This window comes from Schistocerca serialis, chromosome 11 (assembly GCF_023864345.2).
Source record: "Schistocerca serialis cubense isolate TAMUIC-IGC-003099 chromosome 11, iqSchSeri2.2, whole genome shotgun sequence".
Classification (NCBI taxonomy): domain Eukaryota; kingdom Metazoa; phylum Arthropoda; class Insecta; order Orthoptera; family Acrididae; genus Schistocerca; species Schistocerca serialis.
The window spans coordinates 130283020-130305506 of NC_064648.1; the positions used below are offsets into that span (position 1 = coordinate 130283020).

General features: G+C 40.8%; 1 protein-coding gene across 13 annotated transcripts in view; it reads right to left on the reverse strand.

The window, feature by feature from the left end:
• Positions 1–22487, reverse strand: part of LOC126426682 (S-phase kinase-associated protein 2-like) — a 635548-nt gene that overhangs the window by 208334 nt on the left and 404727 nt on the right. For 6 of the 13 annotated variants that reach the window (XM_050088581.1, XM_050088579.1, XM_050088573.1 and 3 more), the window contains exon 3: positions 4732–5694. The exons of 2 other annotated variants lie outside the window; for them this stretch is intronic. In XM_050088581.1, the coding sequence (XP_049944538.1) occupies positions 4954–5694 (741 nt within the window). In that variant the 3' untranslated portion in view covers positions 4732–4953. Of the gene's footprint in view, positions 1–4731; positions 6088–22487 lie in introns of those variants that run through there. 5 more of the 13 variants (XM_050088584.1, XM_050088585.1, XM_050088577.1 and 2 more) reach the window with 3 other exon arrangements.

Sequence of the window (22487 nt, forward strand, 5' to 3'; positions counted from 1 at the left end):
ACAAAAGAAAAAATTTGGAGTAGAAATTAAAATCCATAGAGAAGAATTAAAAACTGATGACACTAATTCTGTCAGAGACAGCAAAGGACCTGAAAGAGCAGTTGAACGGAATGGACAGTGTCTTTAAAGGAGGCTATAAGATTAACATCAACAAAAGCAAAACAAGGATAATTGAGTGTAATCTAATTAAATCAGGTGATTCTGAGGGAATTAGATTAGGAAATGAGACATTTAAAGTAGTAGATGAGTTTTGCTATTTGGGGAGTGTGACGTCAGTGTTATTCGTTACGTGACATACAAAAAAATTACATATATAAATTTATATATTTTTATATCTAAAAACAAAGATGATGTGACTTACCAAATGAAAGTGCAGGCAGGTCGACAGACACACAAACAAACACAAACATACACACAAAATTCAAGCTTTCGCAACAAACTGTTGCCTCATCAGGAAAGAAGGAAGGAGAGGGAAAGACAAAAGGATGTGGGTTTTAAGGGAGAGGGTAAGGAGTCATTCCAATCCCGGGAGCAGAAAGACTTACCTTAGGGGGAAAAAAGGACGGGTATACACTCGCACACACACACACATATCCATCCACACATATACAGACACAAGCAGACATATTTAAAGACAAAGAGTTTGGGCAGAGATGTCAGTTGAGGCAGAAGTGCAGAGGCAAAGATGTTGTTGAATGACAGGTGAGGTATGAGTGGCGGCAACTTGAAATTAGCGGAGATTGAGGCCTGGTGGATAACGGGAAGAGAGGATATATTGAAGAGCAAGTTCCCATCTCCGGAGTTCGGATAGGTTGGTGTTAGTGGGAAGTATCCAGATAACCCGGACGGTGTAACACTGTGCCAAGATGTGCTGGCCGTGCACCAAGGCATGTTTAGCCACAGGGTGATCCTCATTACCAACAAACACTGTCTGCCTGTGTCCATTCATGCGAATGGACAGTTTGTTGCTGGTCATTCCCACATAGAATGCGTCACAGTGTAGGCAGGTCAGTTGGTAGATCACGTGGGTGCTTTCACCAACTGACCTGCCTACACTGTGACGCATTCTATGTGGGAATGACCAGCAACAAACTGTCCATTCGCATGAATGGACACAGGCAGACAGTGTTTGTTGGTAATGAGGATCACCCTGTGGCTAAACATGCCTTGGTGCACGGCCAGCACATCTTGGCACAGTGTTACACCGTTCGGATTATCTGGATACTTCCCACTAACACCAACCTATCCGAACTCCGGAGATGGGAACTTGCTCTTCAATATATCCTCTCTTCCCGTTATCCACCAGGCCTCAATCTCCGCTAATTTCAAGTTGCCACCACTCATACCTCACCTGTCATTCAACAACATCTTTGCCTCTGCACTTCTGCCTCGACTGACATCTCTGCCCAAACTCTTTGTCTTTAAATATGTCTGCTTGTGTCTGTATATGTGTGGATGGATATGTGTGTGTGTGCGCGAGTGTATACCCGTCCTTTTTTCCCCCCTAAGGTAAGTCTTTCCGCTCCCGGGATTGGAATGACTCCTTACCCTCTCCCTTAAAACCCACATCCTTTCGTCTTGCCCTCTCCTTCCTTCTTTCCTGATGAGGCAACAGTTTGTTGCGAAAGCTTGAATTTTGTGTGTATGTTTGTGTTTGTTTGTGTGTCTGTCGACCTGCCAGCACTTTCATTTGGTACGTCACATCATCTTTGTTTTTAGATATATATTTCCTACGTGGAATGTTTCCCTCTATTATAACCATATCATTTATATATTTTTATTTTAATTTATCAGCATGATTCTTTCTCTCAGGGATATTGTTTTTTCAGATCACTTTTACTTACGTGCATAAGTAAATATGAAACGGGTTCTTGAAGGGCCTCAGTTATTCATGTACCAACTTTAGATTTTGATCGTGATGACTAAAACATACTTGCCGTTAACTGAATTGAATGTAATTTTGTTAATTTTTATTTACTTATTGCAAAGCAAGGTTTGAGAGAATTTCGATTGCTGCTGTGGAGCGGCCTAGATAAAACTTACCAAACTCATGGAATCTGTATAATTTAAAAAACATGAACTTTAACATAAATTAATGATCTGTTGCAATTTAAAGAGGTTCTTATAACGATACATCTCGCATTTACAGTTAATGTTAACACTGAAAAATAAATTAATACTTCGGCGCATAATGGCCGACCAGAGGCTGCATCGGAAGATGGGCTTCTCACAGCACAAATTACTGAAAAAATGCTTATTAAAAATAATTAGCCACTGCGAGCATTTGAGGTGCCAACTATTACAAGGAAATTAATTTTGTGTTAACAATTAGTTTATTTTAGTAGAATACAGAAAAACTTACATAAAATATGTGTAGCCACTCAATGGCTGCCTTCCCTGTATTTAAAAAAAATAAAATAAAAATAAAATAAAAACGTGATAGTTGAAGTAGGGAGGATGTAAAATGTAGACTGGCAGTGGCAAGGAAAACGTTTCTGAATAAGAGAAATATTGTTAACATTTAGTACAGATCTAAGTGTCAGGAAGTCTTTTCTAAAAGTATTTGTATGGAGTGCAGCCATGAATTGAAGTGAAACAGGGACAATAAATAGTTTAGACAAGAAGAGAATAGAAGCTTTCGAAATGTAGTACTACAGAAGAATGCTGAACATTACATGGGTAGATCAAGTAACTAATGAGGAGGTACTGAATAGAATTGTGGAGAAGAGGAATTTGTGGCACAACTTGTCTAGAAGAAGGGATCAGTTGGTAGGACATGTTCTGAGGCATCGAGGGATCACCAAGTTAGTATTGGAGGGCAGCATGGACGGTAAAAATCGTAGAGGGATACCAAGAGATGAATACACTAAGCAGATTCAGAAGGATGTAGGTTGGAGTAGTTACTTGGAGAAGAAGAAGAAGCTTGCACAAGATAGAGTAGCATGGAGAGCTGCAGCCAACCAGTCTCTGGACTGAAGGCCACAACATGCCATCGAGGTAGGACCTAGACTGTAATAGAAGTAAAACGAGATAGAGGAACAATATCACGGTAACCATTTAGAATTGTGGTGTTAAAATTTTTCTGCATGATGTAGTGTGTTCAACTGTTTTACAATGATAGGATGCCATTATTTGAAGACTCACACTGAGATAGTAATGCAGAAGAATTTACCTGGATAGTTACATATTTGGCGAAATGAATGAACGGAGCGCGCACCTGAGTTTTGTTGTCTACATAAGACATAGAGAACACAAGTATCGAGTAAGGAGCAACAAAGAATTACAAGTCCCTCTTGGTCTTCAACTTCGCACCAAAACAATTTACGATTATGTAAGTAGTGTCATGTGCATAAAACTTGCTTGCTTACAACTTTAGCAAAACCAAGAGTACTTGTTAGATGCTGTAAAATCTAGAAGCAGGGCACATATTTATAGATAAGCTTCTGGATGATGAAATGCATGTACTCAGGCTTAGCAGGTTTTCAGAAGCTAAATTAATTGTTAGTAATCGCAGTTTCGAATATTTTTATACGAGTGCTGAACTACATGGTTTGGTTTGTAAACGTTCTTATGGGGAGGTCTTTACTTTGATGTAATTAGTCTCTCTGCAATTTCTCTGGCCTAATGGCTTCAACCAACGTGGATTAATTTTCTATGCTGAAGAATGACTTACCTATTTCATGAGTAACAATGATTAGCAGTAATTAGTCGAACACGGAATGTACTTTATGGTACAGACAAACGTACGTGTGTGTGTGTGTGTGTGTGTGTGTGTGTGTGTGTGTGTGTTTTTGCACATATTCCTGTTAATAAATTTAGAAGAGAACAAGATGGTATGAAGTGTGGAAACAGAATTCTTCTGACTGGATTGAAAGTTAAATCCACGGACTAATTTAAGCCCATGTACACTTAACAGTTTGAAACAAACCTAAGATGGGTTGAAGATCTTTTAAAATATAGAGACTAATTCACTGCAAAGTAAGGTGTTATGAATTTTAATTATACGTTTGGAACAGAATACCGAAGGAGCTACGACTCCCATAGCATCATCCATCTCAATGGGGAACTATTAAGTGTAACAGATCTCTACAGTGTAAAGTGATATGTTATGACACACACACACACACACACACACACACACACACACACACTGCACCTATAAATGAGAGGTTAAATTAGGGGAGGGTCATATATTCAATGAGAAATCGTTCAAATATCACTTGCAGAAAACATTCTTGGCAGATTAAAACTGTATGCTGTACTGAAACTTGAGGCCAAAACCTTGCCATCACGAGCAATACTCTTACTTATTCAGTTTTGTAGTCACGACTCTTTCTCCTCTTGTACTACCATCCAAATATCACAGATATTCTTCTGCATACCTCACAGGACTAGCAACTACTAGAAGAAGTGAGACTTTTGAGAAACAGATTAGCCAAAGACAAGGTGTAGTTTCCAGAGTTAAGTGTTCGCTCAGCAGTTCAGAGGTTCTTTTTGTAAACGGTTTCCCTCGACATCTTTTTTCTTAGGTGTGCTAGGCCAGTAAAGTATGCAGGGAAGTCCTTTTTAACTTTGGATGGTAGGAGAAGTGGTAGTGGCAGAAGTGAAGTTGTGTGGGATATTGTGGAACGTGACTGGAGAACTCACAAAAAGTGAGGTTCGAGTTTGTATCCTGACATGGCACACAGTTTTAATCTGCCAGTAAGATAGAAAAAGGTGCACACACACTACTACACAGGGAAACATTTATTGAGCAAATGAACATACGTGGCAAATAAATATACATCAATCTATACAGGTGTTGACACCTCTGCTTAGAAAAGCTCGTGTAACAGAAGTTTATACAAAGCAATCCGAGCAATAGATTTTTACTTGGGGCAGACTCAATCGGATGACTTCACTGGTAAAGTTGCACACTAAGTGGTGACATACAAGGAGAAAGGTTCAAATTATTCAGGTGTTCAAGTTCCCAACGGGCATCCACCTCCAACCCGTAAACTCAGAAAAGCAACAAAGTGCGACGTTGCGACCACTGGCTGAGGGACCTCCCGGCGGCGTCCTGTACGTAGGCCAGCGACAGAGTGTCCAGTCGCGGCAGTGACGACACCGTTCCGGAGAGTACGTCCACATCGTCCCCATACCTTCTCGGACCAACGTCTCGAGCCGCGTCAGATTGCACGGGCTCGACAGTTCCGACGTGTCGGGCCAGGTAGAGTTCTTGAGGCAGAGGCGGCGCAGTCTGCGACAGTAGCGGAGGAAGCCCAGTTGGACCAGCTCCGTGTTGCAGAGGTTCAGTTCCTCGAGCAGCCGCAGGAACGGGAGCACCTCGGAGAGTTCGTCACCAGTCAGAGCGTTGTTGACGAGGCAGAGTGAGCGGAGTCCGGTGGGCAGGTGCTTCAGACCAGTCAGCACCACGTCCTCGGCCTCGACGCGGAGCTCCCGCAGCTGGCTGCAGAACCGCAAGAAGGACAGGTCCGAGAGCATTCCGCAACGGTCCAACTGCAGCTTCTCGAGAGACCTCAGACCTGCCGCGGCCACCTCCATATCCGCTCCCCCCACACGGCAGTCGCACAGCCGCAACATCTGCAGTTTCCCTAGGTGGCGGAGCTCCGCGTACGCAGCCGACGGCAAGTCGTCGCAACTTTCCAGTTCCAGTTCCTCCAGTTTATCCGAGCAGTGCCGTAGGAACGTCAGGTCGTTCAGACTGCGGCAGTGGATTCTCAGAACCTCCAGCCGGCCGAGCCCTTCCAGAGAGTCCAAGTAGTTCGCCGACAGGGACTCTACGTCGAGGCTCAGCTCTGTGAGAAACGGGCACAGCTCCAGGGCAGAGATGATGGCACATTCCGCCCTAGTGCCCGGCTTGAAGAGTGTCAGTGTCGGGTTCCCTCTGACGATCTTCAGCGTCCGGAGCGCTGTAAAACAGATAGGCGAACGAGAAGAGAAGACGATATCTGCAATGCTGAGATCAGTTGTCACGTGTGTAGACCCTAGTCTCTGACAGTCCTGCACAGCTCGTATGTCAGACATGTTGGTCACTGACAGAAACAACTGCGGGTAGTAAATTTTCGCCTCAAACATTTTCGCCACCTTGATTTCGATTTCCTGCGGAGGTAGCGGAGGCAGCGAAGGCAAAAGGTGTAGTGGAGCGTGCAGTCTAAAAGGAAGGACTTTGTGTATTATTGTATTCAGAAAGTGCAAAGCAGTCACAATTCTTGTGTTGTGAAGGAGCATATAACATTTTAGTAATGAAACAGTTGCTAGACGGTGCACAAGAGTGCCATCTCCCAAGTAACAACATCCAACTCATTATAAAAAGTGGTTAAAGCTCAGTACACCAAATTCATATTCTTGAGGAAAAAGACCCTGTTTCACAAAGCGCCTAGCATCTAGCACACATTGGTCTATCGCTTATTCGTATGATATTGAACCTCATCCCTGTTGGTTTTTGAACAAATTCTAAGTTGGTTTCTAAATGGATCATAAGTTGATTTTTGAATGTGTGCATAATGTACATGATATTTCTGCCATAGGAATCCCAGTCCCACCTAGAAATAAATTTTCCTGCAGACAAAAGGGTACGGGGCTATATGAGATCTGCAGAATAAAGCCGAACGGGTGAATGCCAGTCGCTGTATATGTGGTTGACTGGGTTTGCAAATAATCAGCTTTGTTAGAATTACTAGCAAAATCCATAGATTCAGACTACCAGAGTGGAAATAAATGAGTAACAGGAATAACAGGTAACAAAGATCATGTATTATCTTCTCGGTGTATCCAAGAAAATGAGATTTTGACAGAAAATTTGTGGCCAGACCGCTAGTAAGGGCCAGTTGTACAATCCCCAGCCAGCAGCCACTAAAGTTCTATTCTGGGAGTAGCGCGGCAAACGTGTTGTACGAACACGTAATAACTCCTAACTGAAGAATAAATGCGGTGTAACTAAACTGGTGATTGTGGCCAGGTTAAGCGGAGAAGTAGTTTTGACACTGGCAGGAATAGTTACTGAATTAGTCATGACAAGATTGTTTGTTAGAACGAGGAAGAAGAAGAAGAAAACGGGGACATCACACAAATTGTGGAAGAATACGACGATCCCAAATTTATATAAAAATTTTGTTCTACTACTCTTCGATCTCATACTTCAGAAGCCAGAGAGTATGAATGAAATGTGAAACTATTTCCTAACATACAACGTTTTGCTTGTCATTTAATATTGGTACTTCATGAATTATATTCTGTCGTGTTACAAAAATGACCATTTGTACCATAACAGTCTCATTTATTTGGTGTGTGTTAAAATTGCTGAAATATTAGGCAGGCCTATTTAGTTTTATCTAGCAGACAGTGACGAAATACATATAAACAGACTGAGAAACCACACCAGTCTTAGGTACTACTTGTATTAACAGCTATTCCAGTGTTAAAGGACAACATTGAGTTTTCCTGTTCAAAATATTTGACAGACTTTGATGAGGTAATAGATTCTTTTGCAGAAAGGAAAGCACGCCATGTAAAGCTGTAGCAGGATTAGAGAAAAAAATGCTAGGGCTTCAGGATTGAAGAAATATGTACTACTGTCTTGCTTGTTTCTTGTCTTTACTGGTTTCATGGATCATATATTTAATTTTATTAATAGGCAACAAAGAGTTTCTGAGGAGTTCTTGTTCTCCAGGTTACAAATTCCATCCAGTATTAACTGTGAGTTATTTTTGAGGGGGGGGGGGGGGGGCGGCAGGATGTCAAACCGGCCGACTATACGACATTTTAATTTCAACTGTCCTGAATATAGTTTGATGGCAGCCATCACAAAATATTACACGTTTGAATTCCACAGAGTGAAATACAGTGACATGCAGTGCGCTACAAGGTGAACATATTTTATATATTTGAAAAGTCGATTTTTAAAATTTTTGGCGTCCTACCTCAAATGCTGGAGGGAGGGGGAGTGCCAGTATCTATTATTGCCCCTTTCGGAAATATTGTAGATCCAAGGCTGATAAACGAGTTGTATGGGGGAGGTGGGTAGTCTCCTGTGACCCGTGTTTATGTTTGAAAACAAAATGGATTTCTGCGGCCGGGAGTTATCAAGTGAATTAAAATACATTCACATAATTACGGAAGGCTAAAATATGTTATTACGAGTGTAATCCCAAAAGTAAGGTCTCCTATTTTTGTTATAAGTACAGAACTCTCTTTGTGTGGCAGTTGGTCACACTGTTATTGAGAGTGCTTCACGTGTTGTGTGTAAACATGCACACGTCACGCTGAGGCGCTCAGTCTTGGCTTGGCAGCCGTTGAGAATGTAGCTCCTGTTGGATGTTACCGGCAAGTGCGAATTGCGTGAAGTTAATCGGTTTTTTGAATGCAAAGGGCACTGCGCCAATCGAAATCCTTCGCCAATTGACGGAAGTGTATGGTGAGTCGTGCATGGATGTCAAAAATGTTCGTAGAAATTTAACGGAAACATTGAACTTCCGGAAGGTGTGTGTAAGATGCTGACCAAGGACCACATGCGGCAAAGAGTTGATGCTTCCCGTGCATTTCTTCACTGCCTTCCACCCAAACAGGCCAACTTTCTGGACTCAATTCTCACGGGTGACGAAATCTGAGCATACAACTTTACACCTGAGACCAAGCAACAATCACACCAGTGGCCGCATCCTTCTTCACCAAAGCTGCGGAAATTCAAACACACACAGTCTGCCGGTAAAGTCGTGACAACCGTTTTTTGGGATCTGAAAGGGGTACCGTTTGTCGACTTTACACCCACTGGCACCACAGTTAACGCTGACAGGTACTGTGGGACTGGAAAAACTCGAGCGGGCAATTCAGAACAGGAGAAGAGGAATGATGAACAAGGGTGTACACATTCTCCGTGACAACGTTCGCCCACACATCACTCGGCAAACTGTTGCTCTCCTGCAACAGTTCCAGTGGAACATAATCACCCACCCACCCTATAGTCCTGAACTGGCGCCCAGTGACTGTCACCTGTTCCCTGGGTTAAAAGAACAGTTGGCCAGAAAATGATTCACCTCTGAACAGCATGGCGGCAAGCTGGTATAATACGGGTAATTATGTTGAAAAATAGTTAAATGTTAAAGCTGTAAACTGGTGTAAACCGCTGTAGAAATAACAGCGCTGTGTACTTCAAAAATAGGAGACCTTTTTTCTTGGTATTACCCTCGTAGTTGCAGATTTTATTTTATTCCCACACTTCTGACAGTCAAGCATTAATCACCTTGCAGACCAATGAAGCAAGGTAACGGCTGATAAACTGTGGCCCTCGTCTGTGGGCCAAAAGTCGACAAAATTCCAGGGCTAGAAAGTTTTAACAGCCGGGACGTCAACGCTTATCGGACTTTTCACATCACAGAGGTCTACAATAAAGACATGGGTAAATCATATTACCTGCCGTCAATGCCGTTCGTTCTGAGGACCAGGAATCATAGTAAACTAAATGAATAGGAATCTGTGTCAGTGTGGGTTAAAGGTGCTGACCATTGTAAGAGCAATTAAACTTGTAGGTGATCTCGCCCGTTATTACAGAAATGAAATAAATCTTTCCTAGTCCTTACAAAAAAAAATTATTAATTACAATATTGCATCAGCCACATGCGAGATACTCTCTGTGAGTGATCACCTTGTTCGTTACGCAACCGCTTATCGCTCTTTGTTAACAAATGTGACAAGCCAAATGAGACGCACCAACAAATGCATGCTGCTATCGTAACTAAAGGACGTGTCCAGGATATCCACTTTTCAGACTTAGAAAATTTCGGATTCACAGCATTAGCCGAGAACAGCTAAGCGTACATCGAGAACCGGGGGCTCAAGGAGGCAATAGCTTTGCCTATATAAGTAATGAATCTGGAAAGAAGTCGTCAGACTTCGTGCAGCTGCGCGAGCAACAGCATTGGACCACTCACACAGAAGATGCCACTACTTGCTAAACCCCAGATGTGCACATTGTGTGTGTGTGTGTGTGTGTGTGTGTGTGTGTGTTCACATTTCCACTTATATGAAATGTCAACTAATCGCTGAAGAGGACGCGGTCCAGAAAATGTTTGGCATGCTGCTACATTTTGTTTGCAAAGTTGCTATGTAAACCGTAGCTGTATGTTTTAGAGCTTGTAAACCGCAAACAATAAGGACGTAGAATGAGATTTTCACTCTGCAGCGGAGTGTGCGCTGATATGAAACTTCCTGGCAGATTAAAACTGTGTCCCCGACCGAGACTCGAACTCGGGACCTTTGCCTTTCGCGGGCAAGTGCTCTACCATCTGAGCTATCGAAGCACGACTCACGCCCGGTCCTCAAAGCTTTACTTCTGCCAGTATCTCGTCTCCTACCTGCTAGTTCTGCAAGGTTCGCAGGAGAGCTTCTGTAAAGTTTGGAAGGTAGGAGACGAGATACTGGCAGAAGTAAAGCTGTGAGGACTGGGCGTGAGTCGTGCTTTGGTAGCTCAGATGGTAGAGCACTTGCCCGCGAAAGGCGAAGGTCCCGAGTTCGGGTCTCGGTCGGGCACATAGTTTTACGCTGCCAGGAAGTTTCAATAAGGACATAGTTGTCTCCTTAAGTCACCACATAGATACATAGATGTCAATATAATTATTAATTTGCAACTTGCCTTCCAGACTGATTTCTTCACATTGTGCGTAAAACACTCTCTCACTCATTTAACACATTCTTTTGTTGCATACGCATGTGCACATGTATACAAACAAAATTGTTTGTATTGCCTTTGATAATTCTAAGTTGAATGTAATAAATAATACAAAACCGAAAAAGCCTGATATTCATTTTGACACACCAAGGACAATAAGATCCAGTGTGTAGTAACATTTTCAAAAGTTTGAGAAACATACCAGTAGTTAGTTCTTATTTTGTACTAATTTTTATGGTGTAATGTCCCTTTTATTTAATACATTTATCACAACTTCAACATGTTCATATCTCAACACTCAATGCTTAACTTTGTCCAGTGTTGCTGTAGCTTTTGATATTTTAAGAACTGGAAAAGGTTCACATTCATCCTTGTCTTTACTTTCTTCACTTGTCGATATCGTCAATTGGTAACCTACTTCAATTCCAATTTTTCTCGAAGTAAGTGTATGCTCTGTTTACATTGTAAAAAATACTCAGCCCAATAACTTTTGATCTTTAACCTCCAGAATTTTGCAGATGGAACAAAGGGTAGATAGTGGCCTGTGAGCTGTTTCTTTACTTACTTCTGTACCTTAGTTGAATTACAGTATCATAATGAAAGTTGTGAAGAGTGATTATTACTTTCATGAAATAGTGTGTTGTATCCTAATGCCTGAAAGTAACAGCACTGGATGAATAGCAATTTTTAATGTTTTTGTTTTGCAGTATACATGTATATCTTCACAACTTACGACTTTAGTAACTTCGAAACTATACAAGATATTAACGAATGGTTTCTAGCAAATGATAAGATTACTCATAAAATTTATTTTACCTTCCAGGTCATACAATTTTGATGCGAAATGGAACCTGAAAACCTGCTAAAATGTGGATACCAGTGGATAAAGCTCAATGTGTGTGGCCTGGTATATACAGATGATATCAGATACCGAAGTGCAATGATCCTTTCGGACTTGGAATACATCATTTATGGAAACAGGTAGTGTTCTCCATAAAAAGGGGCTGGTCACCCATCAGTTTCAGATGCCAGTGTGGACAGTGTATGGCAGGCATTTGCAAGGAGTTCTATAAAATCTGTATGTACTGCAGCCAGAGAGTTGGAAATGAGAAGATCGATATTGCACAATGTCTTGCATAAGAGGTAATGGCTCTATCCCTACATGCAGCTGCTTCAGGCATTAAAGCCTATGGACAAACCTAGGTGCGAACAATTTGGAGTGGGTATTTTATGCAGGATTAATGCAACCATTGAATTTTTGGAAAAGATTTCTTCCTTCGATATTGCAACATTTCATGTATCCAGCAAACTGAATTGTCATAACGTTTTTATGTAGGATTTGCCACATCCTCATGTTAGACATGAAATGGAAAGAGACAGTTGTAAGGTCAATGTTAGATGTAGACTGATCCCCAGTTGCATCACTGATTCATTCTTTCCCATCACTGCCATCGACAGTGGTGTTAACATGGACATGCTACAAGAGTTTACTGTGCCACAATTGGAACACCTGCAGCCTGGTGTCATATTCCAGTAAGACAGGGCACCACTTCACTGGCCCCTAAATGTACTTTAATTTCTATGTAAAAGGTTTCCAGGTAGGTGGATTGGACGAGATGGTCCAACTTCAGGTGCACCATGATCCCCTGACCTTACACCACTAATTTTTTCCTGGGGTTTTGTGAAGGATGCGGTATATTGAACCAGGGCTAGAGACCTACAGGAATTGAAGGCACACATTTGCAATCCATTTGAACATGTTACCATGGAGACCTTGAATCGTATGTGGAGAGAAATGGAATTCCAACTAGGCATTATCCGTCCTATTAAGGGTGTACGCATTGATTTGTGTGAATGAGGAAACAAAATTTAGTTATCTGATCGCGTAAATTTTATTTGTATGAAAATAGATCACTCACTGAATTGTTGAATTTCATTATTCAGTTCACTCTAGATCCTGCTATTCTCAAATTACTGTTGCTCAGTTCCATGGGTGAACTTCAGCTCTGCTTTCAGTTGTTGGTAAATCTACAGTGGGCTATCTTTCTCAGTAGCAATGTAAAAAGCATCAGTGTGTGCTATGTCCAAGAAGTTATTGTGAAGGAAAAGGAACTGTGTTTTCTTATGAACTTCTGCTGATCGAGCTTGTATTTGTAGTGGCCTCCATTGTTCATAGAAAGCTTGTAATTCTGATACATATTTTCTCGGCTCCTGTGCCAGAATTTGTGGTCTTTCTCGTAGTAAATAGTCACATCCCCCACATCTAGTGTGACACTTTGTAGCATACTTAATTTTCTCATCTGTAAGTTGTAAAACAAAAGAAAACCTTTAATTTTTGGTTGAGTGACAGTAGTTTTTTCATTACTTCATGCAAGTAATATCAAAGATTTTAGATGTTGCTTATGAAATACTCACTGCTGATCCATTTTCAGTTACTTGTGGACCAGCCTGTTTGCATAGTGCTCATATCCTCAGCTAAAACTTGCAAAGTAACATCCATGGACTTTGCTTGTTTTGTGAAAGTTATATGTTTACATCCTTTCTCTGTGTTGAGTTTTAGGTAGCCAGTGGGAGGACAGTAAATGGTAACCAATGAACAGCTTGTAACTAGGTACGCCTTCCTGCAGCTACCTTTTGTTTCACTTTCTCATTTTTCTGCTTACAGGAGTTCCTGTTACATATACAGCACTTGACACTGCTTGTGAGAAAACATTATTAATCAGCATTGATGGTGAACTTGGTCCCTAGCACCCACTAGTGGGCGTCTCCACTTCCATAGCAGGCAGTAGACAGTTGGACCCTAAAATATTTATATTAGGGTTTCACAAAACTTTGAAAAAAATATTTGGTTAGTAATTATTATTTTATGCTTTAACTTGATGCAACTCTGCTTTATATATTTTATAATGTGAAGTTACATTCCCACTTTATAAATCGTCATTATGGTGGAATGGTGGATAGTTAGAAAATTTTAATATGAAAGCTACATTTTCCTAGATGTGGATAAATTTATTGCCTGTGGAATGCGCTTGTCTTCTGCTGTCCGAAGTGGGCCGCAGGACACTGTGTTTTTCTAGGTGCTGGGGCAGTGCATGTACAAATATCACAAATTGAAAGTTGTGTTTTTTATAATTCGACAACTGGACATGATAGTGATAGGAGAACTATCTTCTTACATCTTTCATTAACCCAATGAAAATTTTGTGCTATTTTTCACGCTAATCAATGTTTATCATGCCATACCTCCCAAACTAGGTGTTGTACAACACAATTTCATAACTGGCTTCAGTATCACATGTTAACGGGTGGAAACTTACTGGCCAATAGAGTTAGTAACAGTGAAGTAATAAATTAAAATGTGTTACTTGGAATTTTTAGCAAACCAGCATTTGAAATGTATTATTTGACAAACTTTTTCACTTTACATTTTTTTTGTGGGAGATCAGAGCAAGAAGAACTTTCGGAAAGATTTGAAAACATTTTAACAGTTTGTTGGAAGTGTGTGGGTGCTACAGTTTTCGGTAGATGAGAGTAATATTTTTTGGTTCATTGATGCCATGCGAGTTCAAGCGTGCTGCAAGGAACATTTTGGTATTAAAGGCACAGTGGACTGTGGCGCAACAGTAGGTAGCGGAGGCAGCGAAGGCAAAAGGTGTAGTGGAGTGTGCAGTCTAAAAGGAAGGACTTTGTGTATTATTGTATTCAGAAAGTGCAAAGCAGTCACAATTCTTGTGTTGTGAAGGAGCATATAACATTTTAGTAATGAAACAGTTGCTAGACGGTGCACAAGAGTGCCATCTCCCAAGTAACAACATCCAACTCATTATAAAAAGTGGTTAAAGCTCAGTACACCAAATTCATATTCTTGAGGAAAAAGACCCTGTTTCACAAAGCGCCTAGCATCTAGCACACATTGGTCTACCGCTTATTCGTATGATATTGAACCTCATCCCTGTTGGTTTTTGAACAAATTCTAAGTTGGTTTCTAAATGGATCATAAGTTGATTTTTGAATGTGTGCATAATGTACATGATATTTCTGCCATAGGAATCCCAGTCCCACCTAGAAAAAAATTTTCCTGCAGACAAAAGGGTACGGGGCTATATGAGATCTGCAGAATAAAGCCGAACGGGTGAATGCCAGTCGCTGTATATGTGGTTGACTGGGTTTGCAAATAATCAGCTTTGTTATAATTACTAGCAAAATCCATAGATTCAGACTACCAGAGTGGAAATAAATGAGTAACAGGAATAACAGGTAACAAAGATCATGTATTATCTTCTCGGTGTATCCAAGAAAATGAGATTTTGACAGAAAATTTGCGGCCAGACCGCTAGTAAGGGCCAGTTGTACAATCCCCAGCCAGCAGCCGCTAAAGTTCTATTCTGGGAGTAGCGCGGAAAACGTGTTGTACGAACACGTAATAACTCCTAACCGGAGAATAAATATGGTGTAACTAAACCGGTGATTGTGGCCAGTTTTCCTGTTCAAAATATATGACGGACTTTGATGAGGTAATAGATTCTCTTGCAGAAAGGAAAGCACACCATGTAAAGCTGTAGCAAGATTAGAGGAAAAAATGCTAGGACTTCAGGATTGAAGAAATGTGTACTACTGTCTTGCTTGTTTCTTGTCTTTACTGGTTTTGTGGATCATATATTTAATTTTATTAATAGGCAATAAAGAGTGCAAATTTTCTGAGGAGTTCTTGTTCTCCAGGTTACAAATAATTCCATCCAGTATTAACTGTGAGTTATTTTTAAGGGGGGGCAGGATGTCAAACTGGCTGACGATATGACATTCTAATTTCAACTGTCCTGAATATAGTTTGATGGCACCACAAAATATTACACGTTTGAATTCCACAGAGTGAAATATAGTGACATGCGGTTGAAGAATACCATGTGAAGAGGCATGACGCTGCACTTTCGCACACTTAAGACCAAATAACATCTTAGATTTCCTTGAACACATATGTTTTATGTATTAGACTCTTCAGAAAGATGTGCGCTACAAAGTGAACATATTTTATATTTTTGATAAGTCGATTTTTAAGATTTTTGGCGTCCTACCTCAAACGCTTGAGGGAGGGGCAGTGCCACTATCTAGTATTGCCCCGTTCAGAAATATTGTAGATCTGAGGCTGATAAAAGAGTTGTATTGGGGAGGTGGGTAGTCTCCTGTGACCCGTGTTTATGTTTGAAAACAAAATGGATTTCTGCGGCCGGGAGTTATCAAGTGAATTAAATACATTCACATAATTACGGAAGGCTAAAATATGTTATTACGAGTGTAATCCCAAAAGTAAGGTCTCCTATTTTTGTTATAAGTACAGAACTCTCTTTGTGTGGCAGTTGGTCACACTGTTATTGAGAGTGCTTCACGTGTTGTGTGTAAACATGCACACGTCGCGCTGAGGCACTCAGTCTTGGCTTGGCAGCCGTTGAGAATGTAGCTCCTGTTGGATGTTGCTGGCAAGTGCGAATTGCGTGAAGTTAATCGGTTTTTTGAATGCAAAGGGGACTGCGCCAATTGAAATCCATCGCCAATTGACGGAAGTGTATGGTGAGTCGTGCATGGATGTCAAAAATGTTCGTAGAATTTTAACGGAAACATTGAACTGCCGGAAGGTGTGTGTAAGATGCTGACCAAGGACCACATGCGGCAAAGGGTTGATGCTTCCCGTGCATTTCTTCACCGCCTTGCACCCAAACAGGCCAACTTTCTGGACTCAATTCTCACGGGTGACGAAATCTGAGCATACAACTTTACACCTGAGACCAAGCAACAATCACACCAGTGGCCGCATCCTTCTTCACCAAAGCTGCGGAAATTCAAACACACACAGTCTGCCGGTAAAGTCGTGACAACCGTTTTTTGGGATCTGAAAGGGGTACCGTTTGTCGACTTTACACCCACTGGCACCACAGTTAACGCTGACAGGTACTGTGGGACTGGAAAAACTCGAGCGGGCAATTCAGAACAGGAGAAGAGGAATGATGAACAAGGGTGTACACATTCTCCGTGACAACGTTCGCCCACACATCACTCGGCAAACTGTTGCTCTCCTGCAACAGTTCCAGTGGAACATAATCACCCACCCACCCTTTAGTCCTGAACTGGCGCCCAGTGACTGTCACCTGTTCCCTGGGTTAAAAGAACAGTTGGCCAGAAAGTGATTCACCTCTGAACAGCATGGCGGCAAGCTGGTATAATACGGGTAATTATGTTGAAAAATAGTTAAATGTTAAAGCTGTAAACTGGTGTAAACCGCTGTAGAAATAACAGCGCTGTGTACTTCAAAAATAGGAGACCTTTTTTCTTGGTATTACCCTCGTAGTTGCAGATTTTATTTTATTCCCACACTTCTGACAGTCAAGCATTAATCACCTTGCAGACCAATGAAGCAAGGTAACGGCTGATAAACTGTGGCCCTCGTCTGTGGGCCAAAAGTCGACAAAATTCCAGGGCTAGAAAGTTTTAACAGCCGGGACGTCAACGCTTATCGGACTTTTCACATCACAGAGGTCTACAATAAAGACATGGGTAAATCATATTACCTGCCGTCAATGCCGTTCGTTCTGAGGACCAGGAATCATAGTAAACTAAATGAATAGGAATCTGTGTCAGTGTGGGTTAAAGGTGCTGACCATTGTAAGAGCAATTAAACTTGTAGGTGATCTCGCCCGTTATTACAGAAATGAAATAAATCTTTCCTAGTCCTTACAAAAAAAAATTATTAATTACAATATTGCATCAGCCACATGCGAGATACTCTCTGTGAGTGATCACCTTGTTCGTTACGCAACCGCTTATCGCTCTTTGTTAACAAATGTGACAAGCCAAATGAGACGCACCAACAAATGCATGCTGCTATCGTAACTAAAGGACGTGTCCAGGATATCCACTTTTCAGACTTAGAAAATTTCGGATTCACAGCATTAGCCGAGAACAGCTAAGCGTACATCGAGAACCGGGGGCTCAAGGAGGCAATAGCTTTGCCTATATAAGTAATGAATCTGGAAAGAAGTCGTCAGACTTCGTGCAGCTGCGCGAGCAACAGCATTGGACCACTCACACAGAAGATGCCACTACTTGCTAAACCCCAGATGTGCACATTGTGTGTGTGTGTGTGTGTGTGTGTGTGTGTGTGTGTGTGTTTCACATTTCCACTTATATGAAATGTCAACTAATCGCTGAAGAGGACGCGGTCCAGAAAATGTTTGGCATGCTGCAACATTTTGTTTGCAAAGTTGCTATGTAAACCGTAGCTGTATGTTTTAGAGCTTGTAAACCGCAAACAATAAGGACGTAGAATGAGATTTTCACTCTGCAGCGGAGTGTGCGCTGATATGAAACTTCCTGGCAGAGTAAAACTGTGTCCCCGACCGAGACTCGAACTCGGGACCTTTGCCTTTCGCGGGCAAGTGCTCTACCATCTGAGCTATCGAAGCACGACTCACGCCCGGTCCTCAAAGCTTTACTTCTGCCAGTATCTCGTCTCCTACCTGCTAGTTCTGCAAGGTTCGCAGGAGAGCTTCTGTAAAGTTTGGAAGGTAGGAGACGAGATACTGGCAGAAGTAAAGCTGTGAGGACTGGGCGTGAGTCGTGCTTTGGTAGCTCAGATGGTAGAGCACTTGCCCGCGAAAGGCGAAGGTCCCGAGTTCGGGTCTCGGTCGGGCACATAGTTTTACGCTGCCAGGAAGTTTCAATAAGGACATAGTTGTCTCCTTAAGTCACCACATAAATACATAGATGTCAATATAATTATTAATTTGCAACTTGCCTTCCAGACTGATTTCTTCACATTGTGCGTAAAACACTGTCTCACTCATTTAACACATTCTTTGGTTGCATACGCATGTGCACATGTATACAAACAAAATTGTTTGTATTGCCTTTGATAATTCTAAGTTGAATGTAATAAATAATACAAAACCGAAAAAGCCTGATATTCATTTTGACACACCAAGGACAATAAGATCCAGTGTGTAGTAACATTTTCAAAAGTTTGAGAAACATACCAGTAGTTAGTTCTTATTTTGTACTAATTTTTATGGTGTAATGTCCATTTTATTTAATACATTTATCACAACTTCAACATATTCATATCTCAACACTCAATGCTTAACTTTGTCCAGTGTTGCTGTAGCTTTTGATATTTTAAGAACTGGAAAAGGTTCACATTCATCCTTGTCTTTACTTTCTTCACTTGTCGATATCGTCAATTGGTAACCTACTTCAATTCCAATTTTTCTCGAAGTAAGTGTATGCTCTGTTTACATTGTAAAAAATACTCAGCCCAATAACTTTTGATCTTTAACCTCCAGAATTTTGCAGATGGAACAAAGGGTAGATAGTGGCCTGTGAGCTGTTTCTTTACTTACTTCTGTACCTTAGTTGAATTACAGTATCATAATGAAAGTTGTTAAGAGTGATTATTACTTTCATGAAATAGTGTGTTGTATCCTAATGCCTGAAAGTAACAGCACTGGATGAATAACAATTTTTAATGTTTTTGTTTTGCAGTATACATGTATATCTTCACAACTTACGACTTTAGTAACTTCGAAACTATACAAGATATTAACGAATGGTTTCTAGCAAATGATAAGATTACTCATAAAATTTATTTTACCTTCCAGGTCATACAATTTTGATGCGAAATGGAACCTGAAAACCTGCTAAAATGTGGATACCAGTGGATAAAGCTCAATGTGTGTGGCCTGGTATATACAGATGATATCAGATACCGAAGTGCAATGATCCTTTCGGACTTGGAATACATCATTTATGGAAACAGGTAGTGTTCTCCATAAAAAGGGGCTGCTCACCCATCAGTTTCAGATGCCAGTGTGGACAGTGTATGGCAGGCATTTGCAAGGAGTTCTATAAAATCTGTATGTACTGCAGCCAGAGAGTTGGAAATGAGAAGATCGATATTGCACAATGTCTTGCATAAGAGGTAATGGCTCTATCCCTACATGCAGCTGCTTCAGGCATTAAAGCCTATGGACAAACCTAGGTGCGAACAATTTGGAGTGGGTATTTTATGCAGGAATAATGCAACCATTGAATTTTTGGAAAAGATTTCTTCCTTCGATATTGCAACATTTCATGTATCCAGCAAACTGAATTGTCATAACGTTTTTATGTAGGATTTGCCACATCCTCATGTTAGACATGAAATGGAAAGAGACAGTTGTAAGGTCAATGTTAGATGTAGACTGATCCCCAGTTGCATCACTGATTCGTTCTTTCCCATCACTGCCATCAACAGTGGTGTTCATGTGGACATGCTACAAGAGTTTACTGTGCCACAATTGGAACACCTGCAGCCTGGTGTCATATTCCAGTAAGACAGGGCACCACTTCACTGGCCCCTAAATGTACTTTAATTTCTATGTAAAAGGTTTCCAGGTAGGTGGATTGGACGAGATGGTCCAACTTCAAGTGCACCATGATCCCCTGACCTTACACCACTAATTTTTTCCTGGGGTTTTGTGAAGGATGCGGTATATTGAACCAGGGCTAGAGACGTACAGGAATTGAAGGCACACATTTGCAATCCACTTGAACATGTCAACATGGAGATCTTGAATAGTACGTGGAGAGAAATGGAATTCCAACTAGGCATTATCCGTCCTATTAAGGGTGTACGCATTGATTTGTGTGAATGAGGAAACAAAATTTAGTTATCTGATCATGTAAATTTTATTTGTGTGAAAATACATAACTTACTTAACTGTTGAATTTCATTATTCAGTACACTCTAGATCCTGCTATTCTGAAATAACTGTTGCTCAGTTCCATGGGTGAACTTCAGGTATCCTTTCAGTTGTTGGTTAATCAACAGTGGGCTGTCTTTTTCAGTAACAATGTAAAAAGCATCAGCATGTGCTATGTCCAAGAAGTTATTTCGAAAAAAAAATCTTTTTTTCTTATGAACTTCTGCTAAAACAGCTTGTATTTGTAGTGGGCTCCATTGTTCATAGAAGGCTTGTTATTTTGATGTATAGTTTCTTGCCTCCTGTGCCAGAATTTGTGGTCTTTCCCACATCCCCCACAACAAGTGTGACACTTTGTAGTATAGTTAATTTTCCCATATGTAAATTGTAAAAAAAAAGAAAACCATTAATTTTTATGTGAGTGAGAGTAGTGTTTTCATTATGTCGTGCAGGTAATATCAAAGAATTTAGATATTGCTGATGAAATACTCACTGCTGAGCCATTTTCAGGCTGCTTGTGGGCCAGCCTGTTTGCATAGTGCTCATATCCTCAGCTAAAACTTGCAAAGTAACATCCGTGCATTTCACTTGTTTTGTGAAACTAATATGTTGACATCATTTCTGTGTGTTGAGTTATACGCAGCCAGTGGGTGGACAGTAAATGGCAACCAATCAACAAGTTTTAACTAGGTATACCTTCATGCATGTTTTTCTGCGTGTCAGGGGTTTCTGTTACATACACGGCACTTCACACTGATTGTGAGAAAACATTATTAATCAGCACTGATGGTCAACTTGGTCCCTAGCACCCACTAGTGGGCGTCCGAACCTTCATAGCAGGCAGTAGACAGGTGGAGGTTAAAATATTTACATTAGGGTTTCACAGAAATTTGAAAAAAATATTGGGTTAGTAAGTATTATTCTATACTTTCACTTGATGCAACTCTACTTTATCAATTTTATAACGTTGAGTTACTTCCCCACTTTAGAAATCATCATTACCGTGGAATGGTGGATGGTCAGAAAATTTTAATACTAAAGCTGCATTTTCCTAGATGTAGGAAAATTTATCGCCTGTGGAATGCGCTTGTCTTTTGCTGTCCGAAGTGGGCCGCAGGACACTTTGTGAAATGTTTTTGTAGGTGTGGGGCAGTGCATGTACAAACATAAAAAGTTGAAAGTTGTGTATTTTATAATTCAGCAACTGTACATGACAGTGATATGAGAACTACCTTCTTACGTCTTTCATTAACACAATGAAAATTTGGTGCTACTTTTCATGCTAATCAATATTTTTCACGATTTTTGGACAGCATGTTTGTAGAGATGAAGCAGCAATTAGTATTATTAATCCCACATCAACAACACCATACGAACACACAAGCTGCTACCATGACGACGGCATCCTCGCTACACATACTAGAGGGTGCCTGATATACGCTTTATAGCCTGTGGCAACGGCGTTCTCTCCACAGGGAGTAGAGGGCTCTGTAGTCCTTCCATATTAGCTGTTTTAGTAAATTGACTCAAATGTTTTCTATGTAAATGTACAAATAGATATATTGTAATACAAGACGACACCAGTTTTTGTGTGCCACAAATTGCTTATGGCACATAATGTAATATACTTTTACGAGTTGACTACGGAACATTTGTTGTTATTTCATAATTAACACTATAATTGTAACTCTTTTTAAATGAAATGGTTTCGCCTTCTGTTATTTACTGTAACTTAAATTTACGTTAAACCAAGGTGACTAGTAATTACATATGATAAACTGTATTAAATACCGTTGATCGCCACTGGGGGGTGTTGCTGTCTATTCACATGATACCAGCACGCTATTTAAGCCCATACGAAGGGTGAGTCTCGCATAGTTTCCTGCTGTTATGTAGACAGGAGTGACACCGCCAACAGTCGACCAATGGGTAACATACTTTAAATTTACGTAATTTTAGCTGTAGTATAATGGAATCTTTCTGACAAATATCTATAATTTCACAGTGTAAACGTCCAGATGATAATGACCCCTACGACGGGTTGAAACCGGTTGGCTGTATAATAATAATAATAAATGCGATTAAGACTGTTT